This window comes from Cervus canadensis, chromosome 18 (assembly GCF_019320065.1).
Source record: "Cervus canadensis isolate Bull #8, Minnesota chromosome 18, ASM1932006v1, whole genome shotgun sequence".
NCBI lineage: Eukaryota > Metazoa > Chordata > Mammalia > Artiodactyla > Cervidae > Cervus > Cervus canadensis.
The window spans coordinates 10,607,828-10,624,164 of NC_057403.1; the positions used below are offsets into that span (position 1 = coordinate 10,607,828).

The following is a 16,337-nucleotide window of genomic DNA, read 5'->3' on the forward strand; positions in this document are numbered from 1 at the left end:
AGAACCAGGACGGTGCTCCCCAAGCATCTCTCTGTGGGCCTGACGCGGAGGGGCCAGCCTCTCTGGATCAAGAGCCTCAGTTGTGGCTGCACTTTTTCAGAAGCTGAAGTTTCCAGAGGTGCCTGCGTACAGGGGCGGGCGGCAAGGGGGACCAGCAGGGCAGACCAGATCCCGCTGGAGAAAGCACGAAGATCCTTAGACACCACCGCTGTGGGCGAGACCTGCCTCCACGGCCTCCCTGCTCACCCTCCCCCAGCACTGCTGGTCTCAGGAATCCTGACCCCACCCTGTTTTAAAGACGTGCTAAATGTATTTGACCTTGAACACGTTTCCCAAGATGCTCGGTAGAGATCTCCACTTTGACCTCACTCATCCGCCCACCACCTGTCCTTCCCAAACGCTGGCTGCTGCAGTGATCTCCTGCCGTGTACTAAAACCACCCGAAAACATAGGCACTTAAGAACAGCAGTGTTAGGCACTACCATTCTGTGGACTGACTGAGTCAGCCGGGTAGTCCTGCTGGGCCATGTCACCTGGAGGCTTGAGTCAGGCTGGCGTGTCCCCGGTGGCCTCACTCAACCCCTGGCAGTTGGCATTGGCCCTAGGCACAGAGCTCAGCTGAAGCGCTCAGCCTGGGTTCTTGTTCATGTTGCTTCACTTAGGCTGCCTCACAGTGGGGCAGGCCGCTGGGTTCAGGAGGGAGCACTCCAGGAGGGTAGGCGCTGTGACATGGCAACCCAGTCCAGTGTCCTTGCCTGGATAATCGCATGGGCGGAGGAGCCTGTTGGGCTACAGTCCACAGGATCACAAAGAGTCGGATTGACTGAGCGACTAACACAGCAAGTGCTGTTGTGCGCGTGCTTATCAAGCCTTTGCATCATGTGTGCTAATGTCCGGTAGACTATATAGGTCACGTGGCCAAGCCAGTGCGGGGTGGGCTCGGGAGTAGCAGGGGGCGTACCCAAGGGCATAAATCCCAGGGGACGTGCACCGTTGGGGCCTCCAGCGTAACATTAGTTACAACATGGGGGCGTTGACCCTTCCTGGTGACAGTCCTGGCTCAGACAGTCCATTGCCAGCGTCAGCTCGCAGTCTGGGCAGACTGGCCCGACTCTCACGGCAGTAGGAGCCCTTCCACTTGAGCTTTTGGGCCAGCACTGGGTCATGTGGCCACTTTAGCGGTAAGGTGGGCGGGGAGTGAGGGTCTTTCTTTCAGGCAAACACGAGCTCAGGCACTCAGAGGCAGGAAAGCAGACAGGACCACCCTGGCCCGCGCCACAGCCCTCAGCAACTGTGATCCGGCCCGAGTTCTCAGCTCCCTCAGTTCATCGATGATGGCATGCTCTTGCCCACTCCTCCCTGCTTGTCCAGACCCTCCATCCTCGCCCAAAACTGCTCCCGTAGCTGTCTCCTTCTCTGAGCCCCGTGAGTCAGGACCACTCACGTTGTGGCCTTGTTTCAGGCGGCAGGAAAGCAAAGAGAGCCTGTGAGACGCTCACGAGGGAAAGTCTCATTTGCTTCTTGGGGGCACTGCCACGTGGGAGGAAAGCCAGCTGCAGAAGGTTCTGGACCCTCGGGAGGGGGACCAGGACTTCTCACCGTAGCCCGCAGGCTGTCAGTCATCCACGAGCCAGCCAGGGGAGTGGCACAGGTGGGGAGAGCCCGAACACCTGTCACCCCAGGCACCCTGCAGCAAGGCCAGGGTGCCCAGGCCTCACGCAGAGGGTGTGGGTGGGCAGGGCCCCAGGGTGTCTCCAGCAGGAGCAGCCGCCGGCAATGCCACACGAAGAAGGCGCCTGCTGTGGCCGAGCAGGACCAGGCACTTCTAGCCACCTGCTGCCCTGCAGTACGTGAATCTGGCTGGGGGTCGGGGGTCCCAAGGGAAGCCAGGGGCCTGCAGGCCCTGTGGGGAGACCTGTGGGGGGACCCACCATTTCACGGATCATCTCAGGAGCCACATCAGGAAGCTCCAGATGGGCAGGGCTGCTGGAAACTTCCACTTCAGCTTGGCCCTGGCCGGGCACCAGGAGACCATGAGAGGAAAGAGTCTGTGCATCTGAGAGGGCACTGGGCCTCACCTGGCTGCACGTGGAGCCCAGACCGGGGGAGGCTCGGTGGGTCCCGGAACACGTGGAAGGTGACGTTTGCCCCGTTCACTCTGAGGCAGAGATGAGCCACTTTGCTGTACATGCCAGCACAGGACAGCTGCCTGCCTGAATGTTCCAAATCACACATCGGGTTCCTTTGAAACCCTTGAGTGGTTTCCTGTGGTGTCTGTGTGGGTGTAGGTCTGCTTGTTTTCTAAATGAGCTAATGTGGCTAAAGCAGGTAGAACCCCGGAAGGGCTGCGAGGAAGCCCTGGTCTTGCAAACACAACTAAAGAGGGCTTACCCTTGAGCACAAGCCATCAAGAACGAAAGAAGACTCTGCTTTCTTCTAGGCCCACTTCAGCACCACCCACACATTGGAACATTGGTCTCTGTGCGAAGTGTGTAATTGCCTTAAAGTGTGTCATCTGCCAGCTCTTTCTCCAAGTCAGCCTTGTCTCTGTTCCTCTTGGTAGAACTTCCAAAGGCTGTTGTTCAAGCAGAAATCAACTTAACTCCTTGGGCTGTGTAAGGTGATCTTTTGATTTCTGCATTCAGTCTCAGATTCTAGCATTGTTCATTTTTTTTTTTTGCCTGCGCATAAACTTAACTGCTTTCTATAGATACTGTTGCCTATTTCTGTCAGTTTTTGGGCAGGAAGTTGTTGTTCAGTTGCTGTCATGTCTGACTCTCCAACCCCATGGACAGCAGCATGCCAAGGCCTCCCTGTCCGTCACTATCTCCCAGTTTGTTCAAACTCATGTCCATTGAGTCGGTGATGCCATCCAACCATCTCATCCTCTGTCACCCCCTTTTCCACCTGCCTTTAATCTTTCCCAGCATCAGGGTCTTTTTCAATGAGTCAGCTCTTCACATCAGGTGGCCAAATTATTAGAGATTCAGCTTCAACATCAACCTTCCAATGAATATTCAGGGTTGATTTCCTTTGGGATTGACTGGTTTGATCTTTCTGTCCAAGGGACTCTCACGAGTCTTCTCCAGCAATACATTTCTGTTGTAATCATGCCCAAATCACAGGAGCTTAACATAATCAAGGATTTATTTCCTCATTCACATCCCTGTCTTGTAGTTGTTGCTGCTGCTTGAGTGTTAGTGGGTTCACAAGGAGTATCAGAGGGTTTGTTTAATCCCTAAGTCGTGTCTGACTCTGCAAACCCATAGACTGTAGCCCACCAGGCTCCTCTGTCCATGGGATTTCCCAGGCAAGAATACTGGAGTGGGTTGCCATTTCCTTCTCCAGGGGTTCTTCCCAACTGAGGGATTGAACCTGTGTTTCCTGCACTGGCAGGCAGATTCTTTACCACTGAGCCACCAGGGAAACCTGTTGTGTCAGAGGGTGCCTATGTTCAAAGGGACAGGGGAAGGTAAAATCACATAAAAGGCAACCGGGAAAGATGGGAATGAATTCCAATGTGAAGGAAATGCTTACTACCCTCTGTTATGGCCTGAGTTGTGTGCTGCCATGCCCCTCCTCCCCAGTTCATCTGTTGAAGCCCTAACCCATAATTTAGAGATAGGGCCTTTAGGGTGATAATTAAGGTTAAATGAGGTCACACAGGTGGGGCCCTACTCCCATAAGACTGGTGGACTCATAAGAAGTGGAAGAAAGAGCAGAGATTACTCTCTCTTGCCGAGTGTGCACAGAGGAAGTTACAGAAAAACGTCTCACCAGAAACCAACCCTGACAGCACCTTGATCTTGGACTTTCAGTCTCTGTAACTCCATAACTCCATAAGTTGGACTTCCAGCCTCCAGCAGTAAATTTCTGTTGTTTAAGCCAGCTAACCTGTTTGTTATGGCAGTCCAAGCAGACTAATACATAGCCCCCATCATTGCCTGGGTTGATGAGCTTTGTAAATCAGTGTCAACCAGTGCAAATACTTGGAACACAAACAGCCCAATTTCTTAAGACTTACTTTGACATTTGTGTTTCTTGAAATGTAAAGACATGATGATTTTTCCTAAAGAGTTAGTGAGGAGTGACTTCCCTGGTGGTCCAGTGATTAAGACTCTGAGATTCCAATGCAAAGGGCATGGGTCTGATCCCCAGTTGGGGAATGAAAATCCCACATGCTGTGTGGCAGGGCCAAAAATAAATTTTTTTTTTTTTTTAAGTATTAGTTGGTGGGGGGTGGGGCAGGGGAAGGAGAAGGCTGTATACATTGAGGCTGAAATCCTTCCTGGACCTTTGTGGGATACTAAAAGCAAAATATACACAAGTGACTAGGATGTTCATTTACATGGAGTTAAATACCCAATTACAGAGGAACTATGACTTAAATTTTGGTAGAGTTATTCAAAGGAATAATAAGCATAATGATAATTAAGAAGACTGTGTGGCAACACAGAAAAACTTATTTCTAAGCATTGCTTAGTAAGTAAATTATAAATATTTATTTTGTTGTAACTATAAGACAGTGAATGTGGTCAAATCATAGCAAAGAAAGTGTAAAACTTAAAATAGTTTTGTTGGAGTCATGGAATTTTAGTTATATTTGTTTTTGCTTTTTAAATTTTCTTGAAAATTATTTACTGGGTTTCTATAAAATTCACTTTCCACCATTTTGAAAAAACTTCTCCCAATCACGGAAAACTTTAAAAAAAAGGGGCGGGGGGGAGAAAAAATATTTTCTCATATTCCCAGCACATAGGAACTATTACTTTTGACTTTTCAGTGTACAGATGACTAATTTTTCTGTGTACAAGATTTGGTATGTATGTCTTCAATGCATATATAAAATCTATGAACATCATCACTATAAATGTCTTTCTTAAGTATCTTGAGTCAGGGATCAGTCCAGATTCATTGGAGTCGAAGCTCACACAACTGAGGAGTGCCCCCTCTTTGGGAGGAAAAATGAAAAATTGCCAAGATAAAATTAGGTGTTACCCCATGCACTGTAGCCTGCCAGGCTCCTCCCTTCATGGGATTTCTCAGGCAAGAATACTGGAGTGGGTTGCCATTTCCTTCTCCAGGAGAGCTTCCTGACCCAGGGATCAAAACAGCATCTCCTGCTTGGTAGGTGGATTCTTTAACACTGAGTCATCTGGGAAGCCCCAAGATGGTGACTTAACAAAGATAAATCTTCTCTGTGAAACAGCAACATCTGCATTTCTAATGCCTTTGAGTCTGGTAGAAAATTTTATAGCAAGAACAAAGCAGTAAAAGCCATCTCAGAATCTGCAAGACTCTGTGGAAGGGGCTCTACCTTTCAAGTCTTCCTATACAAATCTTTTCAGTTCCATTGCATATAAAAATTAACTTATTGCCACATAATGCATACAACTATTTTAAAATCTGTTTATAGTACATGGATAATTATCATATGGCATTCACATTTGTGAGACTGGTGGCCATGTACCTTGTTCAATTACACACAAATCAGAAAATTTTGTGCTGAGATATTTGATAATTCATGATTCCATAAAAATGCCACTCTCATGTCTGGAACATTCTGCCATATTGGTTTTAGCAAATATGAAAGTCAACTTGCACTTTTCATAAGCACCTAGCCACAAGAATGTCATGTGCAATAATGACAAATTCTGACTGCATCTGATTCTTTTATATGAAAGGCATTTGTTGAGTTTCTCACCACTTTGAAAATATCTGGTTTAGAATATGGTGACTTCTTAGAAGCCACCCCATGTCCACTACATTTTTTCCATTTCTCCCTTTTGTAGGTTCTATAGTGAAGCATTGGTGGGCACTCATGGCTAAAGGTCCTCAACAGTGATTAACTTCACACTTCCCTACTGTCTGGATGACTGGCTGTCTGGGATAGATGACCCAGAGCTTGCTATTCCCACAGTCATTTCCATAAATGTCAACTCTGTGTGGGAGTCTTAGGGGTGTGTTGAGCACAAAGGCTTGTTTACAGTGTATTGTTTATCAGGAGTATGACTGGGTCAAATGTAGTAAGCGATGTGCTATGGCTTAAGGCTTTGCTGGGTCCCAGCACACATGGAGTGGGTCTACCCAGTATGAGTTCTCTGGTGCTTGGTAAGGGAGGAGCTGTGTGTGAAGGCCTTCCCACAGTCCCTGCACTCATATGGCTTCTCTCCTGTGTGGATCCTCCGGTGCTGAGTGAGGTGGGTGCTCTGCCTAAAGGACTTTCCACAGTCCTGGCACTCGTAGGGCTTTTCCCCAGTGTGTGTCCTCTCGTGCTGACTGAGCGATGAGCTGTGGCTGAAGGATTTTCCACATTCATTGCACCCATAGGGTTTTTCCTTGGTGTGAATCCTCTGGTGTTCTATGAGGAGGGAGCTCTGGCTGAAAGCTCTGCCACACTGATTACACTCATAGGGCTTCTCTCCTGTGTGGATCCGCTGGTGTTGAATGAGTGGAGCAAGCTGGCTGAAGGCTCTACCACACTCATTACACTCATAGGGCTTCTCCCCAGTGTGGATCCGCTGGTGTTTGGTCAGGGATGAGCTGTGGCTGAAGGCCTTGCCACAGTCACTACACTTGTAGGGCTTCTCCCCCGTGTGGATTCTCTGATGCTGAGTGAGGTGTGTGCTCTGCCGGAAGGCCTTCCCACACTGCCTGCATGCATAGGGTTTCTCGCCTGTGTGTGTCCGCTCGTGCTGGCTAAGCGATGAGCTGTGACTGAAGGTTTTCCCACACTCGTTGCACCCATAGGGCTTCTCTCCTGTGTGGATCCTCCGATGCTCAGTCAGGAGTGTGCTCTGGCTGAAAGCCTTCCCGCACTCACTGCACTCATAAGGCCGCTCGCCTGTGTGTATCCTCTGATGCTGAATCAGTGGTGTGATCTGGGTGAAGGCTTTTCCACATGCCTGGCACTCATAGGGCTTCTCCCCAGTGTGGATCCGCTGGTGTTTAGTCAGGGATGAACTGTGGCTGAAGGCCTTGCCGCACTCTCCACACTGGTATGGCTTCTCCCCAGTGTGGATTCGCAGGTGCTGGGTGAGATGGATGCTCTGTCGGAAGGCCTTCCCACACTGACTGCACGTGTAGGGCTTCTCACCTGTGTGCGTCCGCTCATGTTGGCTGAAGGAGGATCTAAAGCTGAAGGATTTCCCACACTCGCTGCACTCATAGGGTTTCTCACCCGTGTGAGTTCTCTGGTGCTGGATCAATGGGGCAATTTGGTTGAAGGTCCTCCCACACTGAGTACACTTGTAAGGCTTCTCACCAGTGTGGATTCGCTGGTGTTTGGTAAGTGCTGAGCTGTTTCGAAAGCCTTTTCCACATTCAGGACATTCATAAGGCCTCTCTCCTGTGTGTGTTCGGTGGTGTTCAATGAGTGCTGAGCTGTGACTAAAGGCCTTTCCACATTCCTGACATCCATAGGGCTTCTCTTTTGCACAGGTTTTCTGTTGAGCATTTGAGTTTGAATTCTCCCTCTGTCCATGTGTTCCCCGCATTGGGGCACCTTGCCTTTCAGGAGTCATTGGTTGAGTTGGGAGATCTGGCCTCAGACTCAAGTTTTCCCCACACCCATTACCCTGCTGCTGCTCCTGTGTCGGTGTCTTCACAGGTGTGCAGGCCGCCTGCACCACACAGCTATCTGACTTCTCAGGGCCCTGTTCCCTGTTGCCTGCAGCATCTTCATCTTTAGAGTGCCACAGACTTTCCTGTAGGAACCCTTCTACCAGGGCACTGTTGGGTATTTCTTCAGTTACACCTTGCTTTTCAGTTGATAGCTTGCTTTGGGGTCTGGTTTCCAAATCTGAAAGAAGCAGAGAAATGGAAATGTCCCCTAATCCTGGTTCTGAAGGAAGTCTGTGTGTGTGTGTAGGGGGTGGTGAGTAGACAGAAGAATAAAACTTATAGTTTTGAAAGGTCCAAGGCACAGGTGGCTTTGTCCATTAAAAAGTACATTTTTACAAATCAGGGAAGGAAGCACAGAGAGTAATCACGGGTGGGGCATTGGTATAGGAGGTGTGGATGGGGTGTTCAGGGAAGCACAGAGAATGAGGGCAGGAGAGGATGCTGAGGAGAAAGCACGCACACAGGGAAACTGTCAACAGATGTCCTGGACCTGGAGTACCCCCGGCTCAGAGCAGAGCTCAATGGATGTGCTGAAGGAAGAAACAAATGCATTTCCTCCTCCTCCCTTCTGGCCCTGGGATCTGACTCTCTCTGTATGGCCATGGACTCGGTGCCTGACATCTCCACCCTGACACTACACTGGCTTAAAAGTGTGATGTGGGCACCTTTCCCATTTGTTACACTCCAGTGAAAAGTTACATAGAAAAGGTCAAGCAAGATGTGGTTGGCAGAACAGAGACTCCCAAACATATCCATGTCCTCATCTCTGGAGGCTTTGAATTTGAGGTTACCCTTCTCACAGCAGAACAGGTGCTTGGTGAATGTTCCCTGAGAGACTGAGTAGTCAGTTTGCTCTGAAGAACCAGGGGTGGGTATGGAGAGAGAAGCTGGGGGGTGAACAGGCTCCCCCCAGACTGCAGGGCTTTCATCTCACCTGGGCACACACCTTGGGGGCCTCCCTCGTCCGCTGCCCACAGCTCTGCCTCCTGCTCCAGCAGGGAGATGACATCCGGCTTTGGGAGCCAGTGTCCTGCTCAGGGCGAGACCCATGGAGTGAACAGCTGTGTCCTAGGAGCCTCCCTAACCCTCTGCCCACACCTTCAGTCTTCCAGGACCACGTGTCTGGGGTTCTGGGAGGACATGGTTGTTGTAACAGCTTCTGCCCTTCCTTAGAGGCCCCTTCCCCCTACTCAGTCCCTGACCCCATCCCTGGCCCCAGGGTGCCTATCAGAGCTCTGTTTTTTCCTTTGCCTCATGGCAACAATGACCAGTGTGGAGGGGACCTGGCTGCCAAACCAAGACAACCTAGGACCTTCTATGGGTGCCCGGAACACGGACTCTGCCTCTCCTGTTGGTCTCAAGCCCGGGAGAGGCACACTGTTAGCTTTCTCATCACCTTCAGAGGGGTCCATCTGTGAATGGAGGAAGAAAGAGGTATGGGAGGAGGAGGGGGTTCCCACCAGCACCAAAGGCAGATCCAGGTCTGCCCTGGAGTTCTGTGGTCACGGGACCGATATGTCCCTTTTACCCCAGGACTTTCTGCTTCTGGCATTGTTCACACGGATCTGTAATTTGCAACCAAAACACCATAACTGATGTTACCTACACTAAAACAATTGGGTCCCTGAAGCCCAAGTCACAGCCCAGGTATCCCCATTTAAGGCCTAGATGTACTCCCACTTTTATCCCAGGAAAATGAGAACCTGTGCTGGGGGCAGATCATCAGGGCATGGGGGTGGCCTCACCCACAGAGACCAGGAGCCCAAAGGTCTCCAGCATCACATCTCGGTACAGGGTCCTCTGGGCCGGCTCCAGATGCCCCCACTCCTCCTGGGTGAAGTCCACGACCACGTCCTCAAAAGTCACTTGCTCCTGAAACATCACACACACACATCCTCAGAGTCCCCAGTGTGGCCGTCAGGAGGAAGCAGCTGGTGAATGGGGGCCTCAGCCACGTAGGTGAGAGGGTCAGGGGATTTGGGTCAGGTTTCCCTTGGGGGGCCAGGAGCCCTGCTGGAGGAGAGACTCTTGAGATGAAAAAATGAGGAGTAACAGTGAAGAGGATGGTGGTCCTGACATGCTGGGGTCACAGGAAGTATGCTTGCATGGGTGTCCCTCAGGGAGAAGGCAGGGAAGGAGCACCTAGAAAACTGTCAGGCTGTTTCTCTGCCTCACCCTTTGGCCAAAATCATATCTGAGGGGTCTGTGATGTATACATAATAAAACAAAGCCCTCTTTAAGAGATAAGAGGGTCCATGCTGCCACAAGCCCATTTTCCAGAGACTGGGAGAACGTAAGTATCTTGCCCAAAGGTATAAAGCTGGTAAGCAGCAAGTCCAAGGGTTGAATCTGGGAGATTTTATTAAGAATCTGTTTACCGTGTAAATTAAATTGAAGTACATGAAGATCCATGCATTAGTGGAACGTCAGTGTGGTAGTGGGAGCATTTCAAAGCCATGGGGCACACTGGGGCAACTGGCCCTTTGGGGGAAAAACAGTAGCTCTCTACCTCACACCGTAAATAAATTTGAGAAATCTTAAAGAGATGAATATAAAAAAGGAAAAAGTTGGAAAAGTATAGACCATTAATTTAATAAATGGGTGGCACAGAAAGTCTTCACAAATAAAACATTAAAAGTCAGAAAGAAGAAAAATGAGTTTGGTAGGAAGAACTGTGTCTCTACCATCCCAGGATTACATAGCAAGGAGGAATTAGGATGGCAGATGGAATTAAGGTTGTTAGTCTGCTGACCTTAAAATAAGGAGGTTATCCTGGAATGTCCTCGTGAGCCCAATGTAATCACAAGGGTCTTTCAATGAGGAAGAGGTAGAAGAGTCAGCCTCACAGTAATGATATGTGAGGAAGACTCAAATGGCGGAATCTGTCTTAGAAGATGGAAGGGGGCCAGGAGCCAAGGGCTATGAGGCATCTAGAAGCTGGAAAAGGGAAGGCAGTGGATTCTCTCCTAGAGCTACCAGAAGCAACACAGCCCTGCAGACGCCTTGATTTCAACCTAAAAAGACGCATTTCAGACTTCTGGTCTCCAGAAGTATAAAACAATAATTTGTGTGGTTCTAAGCCACTAAGTTTGTTGGGATTTGTTACAGAATCAACAGGAAAATGATACATTCAGCAATCAAAATTCATGATTTCTAGATGACAAAGTCTTTACAAGCCACAAGGACCATAACAGCAGAATGAATATTTGCAACATAAATGGAAGGAAAAGGATTACTGGCCAGCACATGCGAAGAACTGACAAGTCAGTAAGTAAAAGGCAAACAACAGGACAGAGAGCCTGGCCCTTCTGAGAAGAGGGAGGCTGAGTACCCAGGCATGGATTACTTGCGCAACTGGCAGGTTTTTAAAAATACATATAGTAGTTATGTTGGCAATTCCACCTCCCCATCCCCCCAAGAACCGCACTCCCTTGCTGCACTGTCTATACATGACAGACAACTGGTAATAGCCTAGACGCCTGTCATATGCGAGCAGCCAAAGTTAGTTTCTGGAAAACCTGCAGCCAAGCACAAGATGGGGGGCACTGATACACACAGCTGGGGAATAACCTTCCAGATGGAAAAATCCCAGCGGGTGGGACATCACCAGCACAGTGCTATTTATGTGAAACAAAACAGAGTTCTAATTCCTATTTGTCTGAAAACGTGTATATTAGCACCGGAAAATGAGGTGCAGAGTGACAACAGCGGCAGCTTTAAAAGGAAGCCTAGGAGGGACTGAGGAGCAAGGGGGACTTTCTAAGTCTGCTTGACACTTTCACAATGAGAATATCATTATGGGACTGTTGGTCTTAAAAAAAGTCAGCCAACTATGGAAGATATCAGAGTTTTGACACATTAAGAACTTTGAGTTTCTGAACCTTAAAAAAAAGAAAATGTCAAAGCAAACATGTAGATGGTATTGAGAGATGCACATGGATTGCTCACTTAATAACCCCAGCCATGGGTAATCACATTCAGCCACTGTTCACCCAGGGAGGACGACAACGGAGTCGCCCAAAACCACCCGGACAAAGGGCTGAGCCAGGACTTGAACTTAGGAAGTCTGGGTCCATCGATTGCCTGTTGGCCATGGGGCTAAGCCAATTCCCTGAAAGACAAGTGAGAGAAAAAACAGGCTCCAGGGGTCAGAACGGGAGTTCTGGGCCTTGGGGGTACGCAGGGAACTCACACCCTCCTATCTGGTTCCTCCTTGGACAAACTGAGATGGACCCCTGAGATGTCACAGCAGAATCGACTGAGGGAGCCCCAGGGGCTGGGAACCCCACGCCTCAGCTGGACCATCCACTGGTGTCCATATGTGCAGGCACCAGGCTGCACACTCACAAAATCTACTCAGTGCATAAACTGCCTGAATACAAAGAGGAACTGTGGAGAGAAAGAGCAATGGAGAGTGGCTAGAAAAATGAAATGGTGGGGATGTCCAGGGGCAGGCCCCCCAAGGACTGTTTCCTAGTCTTCAATTTTAAATACTGGGATAATAGAAGTACCATATTATCCAGGAATCCTGCTCCTGGGTATATATCTGAAGAAAAAAAAAAACAAAACAGTAACTCTAAAAGACACATGCACCCCAGTGTTCACAGCAGCACTATTTACAATTGCCAAGATGTGCAAGTAACCTAAGTGTCCATCAACAGATGAACCAGTAAAGACTTGGTACACACATGCACACCTACAGACACTCACTGGAATGCTACTCAACCATAAAAAATGAAATTTTGCCATTTGCCACAACATGGATGGACCTGAACGGTATTATGTTTAGTGAAATAAGTCAGAGAAAGATAAATACTGAACATTCTCTCTTATATATGGAATCTAAAAAATAAACAAGTGAACAAACAAAAACAGACTCACAAAGAGAGAATAAGGCCAGTTTCTTCCATGATCAGGTGGGGAATTTATGCTTTTTTTTCCAAGGCACATGAGGTTTGGGCACTCACATCCTCCACAAAGAGATTTTCATATCACTGAAGCAAGTATTATGGATGGCCAGAGTGGAGGGCAGAGTTAAGAACTTGGCCATGTGGAGGGGGTGGTCAGGGACACAAGGCCACCCACTTCTTGGACCCTGGTCTCCCAGGCAGAATCCACCTCTGCTAGAGATTCTCCCACCAGAACAGCCAGTGGGGGGGCAAGGGCGGGGTGGTGATGTGAAGACTGGTGGCGGATCCACATGGTGGAGATTCCAACCCCAGACCCAGGTGTCTTTGCACTGCACTCTGCCCCTCCGGCCTCATCTGCAAGTTGCTGGAAGCTCCCTGAGAAGGCTACTGGGAGGAATGAGGGAAGTCACAGGAAGTGTGCTCAGGACTCGGCACATAGTGGTTGCTTTACCTGCAGACCCTGCTTCAAACTATGCTGAGGGAAGGGCGGGGTGGTTTTCTTTTCTTTCACCAACTCTCCCTGCTTGCTCTATACTTTCCAGACTCATTAGATCTTGCTCAGTTATCTGAAGAGTCCTACTGAGCACAGGTCTGGACACTGCAGAGGCCGTGGAGACAAGACACACACACACACACTGCCTCCTGCTGCTGTGTGCTAGCTGCTGAGTTGGGGAGGGAGCAAAAATGCAAACCCCAGAAAGGCTCAGTGCTCTGGGGAAAGTGGGAGGGATGCTGCTGCAGCAGCAGCAGAGGGACCTGGAGGAAGAGGCATGAAGGAGCAGGACATACTCGGGGCTCTAGGGCCTCAGGGGTCGGAGTTCAGGCCCAGCTTGACCACTCCCAGCTGTGTCACTTGCCCCTGCACCTTGGTCCCTCCTCATCCAACCTCGTGGGACTGATGTGGATGTTGAACCCGGTGAAACGTGTCCAGCACTGACCAGGGTTCAGAATACTCAGTCTTCACCCGTTCTCCGTGTGCCTACTGTGTGCCAGTCCTTTGCACATGGTAAAAATGACCAGAACTGCTTCCCAAGGCCTCAGGCCCCTGCAGCTGGCCTAGGAGACCTGGCTCTCCGTCTTCCTGCCACACATGTGCCTGGTCTAAGCGCCCGGTGCGGTCCCACCCCCAGGCCTCTGCTCCTGCTATCCCCTCCGCCTGCAGCATTCTGCCTGTGGGCTCGAGCCCACCCTCCCCCTTCCTGCAGATCTCTGCCTGGGGGTCACGGCCTCAGGGAGGCCTCCTGGGCCCCAAGCCCACCCTCTTTGGGGCCTCATTTCCCTGCCCAACACATGGCACATTTACATTCCTCACGTGCTCTGTGAGCCGTGGGGCGGAGATTTCCTGTCTGTTTCCACACCTGCAGTACCTGTAACAGTGCCTGCTGGCGGGCAGTGCTCAGTACATGTTGGCCAAGTGACTGGAGGGAGTGTCAGCTGGGAGAATGGACCCTGAGCCCTGTGTCGAGAAAGTTCCAGGTCAGTGGGATGGATAAGCGATGTCTGCCAGGGTGGCACAGGGGAGGGGTTGGGGGGTGGGACCCAGCTGATCTTCTCAGAGTGTCAAGGTGAGATGTGGAGGGACACGGAGCTGACGAAAGCACAGACCGGGCCAGGGACAGAGTGACGGCAGAGGCCCCGAGGGCAGAACGAGCCTGGTGGGGACCACGGGTGGCACCTGAAGGCCGGGTGGGAGGGGGCACTGTACTCACCGGGTCCCCGGCGGTGAGGAGCCCAGCAGTCATTCCCTCCTCCTCGGGCCTCTTGCAGGAATAGTCAGCTCCTCTGTAGGCAGTTCTGGGGGGAAAGGGGATACAAGAGACTGGGCAAGTGACAAGTGACGAGTGACTCCAGGCCCTGGAAGGCCTGTGTGCATGTAGTAGGAACTCCGTGCCCAGGTGGGATGCAATAGGATTGCCGCTTCAGCGTGGCATTTCTTGAACTCCTGCTGTGCACCCGATGCTATTCCAGGCACTGTTGAAAGATGACCTCCCTTTCCCTTACTCATTCCAGACAGGGAAACGGATGGCCAGAGGGGCAAAGGGTGCAGCCCAGGTCGCACAGATGATTCCCAGGGTGATGACTCTGTTACTGTGCAGAAGGCAGAAAACCAGGCAGTACTGGGGTCTCTGGCACTCTTTGGTGTGCCTGTTTCTACAAAAGGTTTTTCTCTTATAAAATGAGGATGGTGACCCAGGACGGAGCTTATGAGAATTAAAATGTGAAAAGGAGACGTTCCCTGGTGGGCTAGTGGTTAGGATTCTGGACTTTCACTGCTGTGGCCTGGAGTTTAATCCCTGGTTGGGGAACTGAGATTCCATGAGCCATGCATTGCGGCTAAATAAATAATGACCCTGCCTATTGGCACCTGATTCTGCCCCAGCCACTCTGACCAGTTGTCTTCATTATAGTTCCCTGGATGGGAGTTATAATATTCAGTGATGTTTTATGGGCTTATCATCCTCTCCCTGACTCTCCTGTGGCATTCAGGGTGGAGACAATGTTGGGGATATAGGACAGGGCCTGGCACCCAGAACATGTAAACACTTGCTTGTTGAAGTAATGAAGGTACCTGGATGGTGCCTGGCATGCAGCTGATGCTCAATAAGATTTTAATTTGTCTGTTTCCTGGGTCCCAAGTGGATAAGATCAAAATCCGTTGCTTTGGGTCTCCTTTACCTTTATTCTTTACGGACAGACGCCCCTCAAGAAAGTGAGGTTCCACAGCTGACACGGTGGTGGGACCTCCTTCCCCACCTCCAAACCTCGGAGGTCTCGCCCAGTCCAGGGAGGGATGCAGGTTAGGCTGGCTCCAGGCTCTGAGGAGTCAGGCCAGCTAATCTCTACGACTATGCTCCTGAAGCCAAAGACCTCAATCCCTTCTTCCCTCAAAGCCGTGACCCAACCCCCGCCCCAACTCCTCCCCTCAGGCACTGAGACACCCCTCCCGATTGGGCCCCGCCCACTCGGCCCCGCCCACACCGCCCACAGCGACCCAAACTAGGCCGAAGCAGTAAAAGGGATGTGACACAGGCGCGCGCGGCTATGGACACACCCTGGCCGGAGTCCCAGGGAAGACCCTGGACCCGCGCTCCGCCCGGCCTCCCCTACCCCGGCCAACCCAAACCTCACTTACCGCTGGACTGTAGGACAAAGACTGAGGCCGCCACGGAGCGCACTGCGCCTGCGTACCGACGCTGAACTACACCTCCCAGAGGGTGGCGCGCGCCACCGATCGTCTTCCCGCTTGCCACGCCCCCTCCTGGGTGGCTGAGGTTGAGGGGCTCTGAATCCTGGCGCCGCCTTGTTTTCCACCCTGGGACCCTCTCGTTCCGCACTCCTTGGAGGAATGCCAGGAGGAAGGCCACGCCCGCTGCTGGCCGAAATTGCGCCTAGCTGGGCGGGCGCCGAACTACAACTCCCAGAGAGCGGTGCGCCCACCTCCGGTCGTCAGCTCGTCCCACCCCGCCTGGGGCTGAGGCTGAGAAGTTCGAGCCCCTCTGACGCCTCACTCCTGGGACTGGAGCGTGTGGCTGCGACCGCGTTGGTCTGGGAGTGCGCCTGCGCGGAGGGCGCCGAACTGCGTCGCTCAGAGGGCCACTCGCGGCTTCCCTGGGTCTCTCTATTCCCGCCCGTCGGGTTCTTCTGATACACGAATTCGAGTCCTGACACCTCTGTGTCCCCATCATAAATATTCCGTGCCGCCGCCGCGGTGAGGAGCCTTTGATTGTAGCCCGGCGCTCAGTAGGTGCCAGTATTTAGTACACGGTTATAAGAAACATGGATATTTGAAAACTGCTTTACACA

At 51.0% G+C, this 16,337-nt stretch overlaps 1 protein-coding gene across 1 annotated transcript in view; it reads right to left on the bottom strand.

Annotated features, from left to right (window-relative positions):
- Window positions 1-16,112, bottom strand: part of LOC122420497 — a 67,796-nt gene extending 51,684 nt beyond the window's left edge. Inside the window, exons 1-7 of the mRNA XM_043435627.1 lie at window positions 15,667-16,112; window positions 14,243-14,327; window positions 9,369-9,495; window positions 8,558-8,653; window positions 6,088-7,801; window positions 2,079-2,158; window positions 1,719-1,841 (exon numbers count right to left, since the gene is read on the bottom strand). Of these exons, the coding sequence (XP_043291562.1) occupies window positions 1,719-1,841; window positions 2,079-2,158; window positions 6,088-7,801; window positions 8,558-8,653; window positions 9,369-9,495; window positions 14,243-14,275 (2,173 nt within the window). The 5' untranslated portion in view covers window positions 14,276-14,327; window positions 15,667-16,112. The remainder of the gene's footprint in view (window positions 1-1,718; window positions 1,842-2,078; window positions 2,159-6,087; window positions 7,802-8,557; window positions 8,654-9,368; window positions 9,496-14,242; window positions 14,328-15,666) is intronic.
- Between the last annotated feature and the right edge of the window lie 225 nt (window positions 16,113-16,337).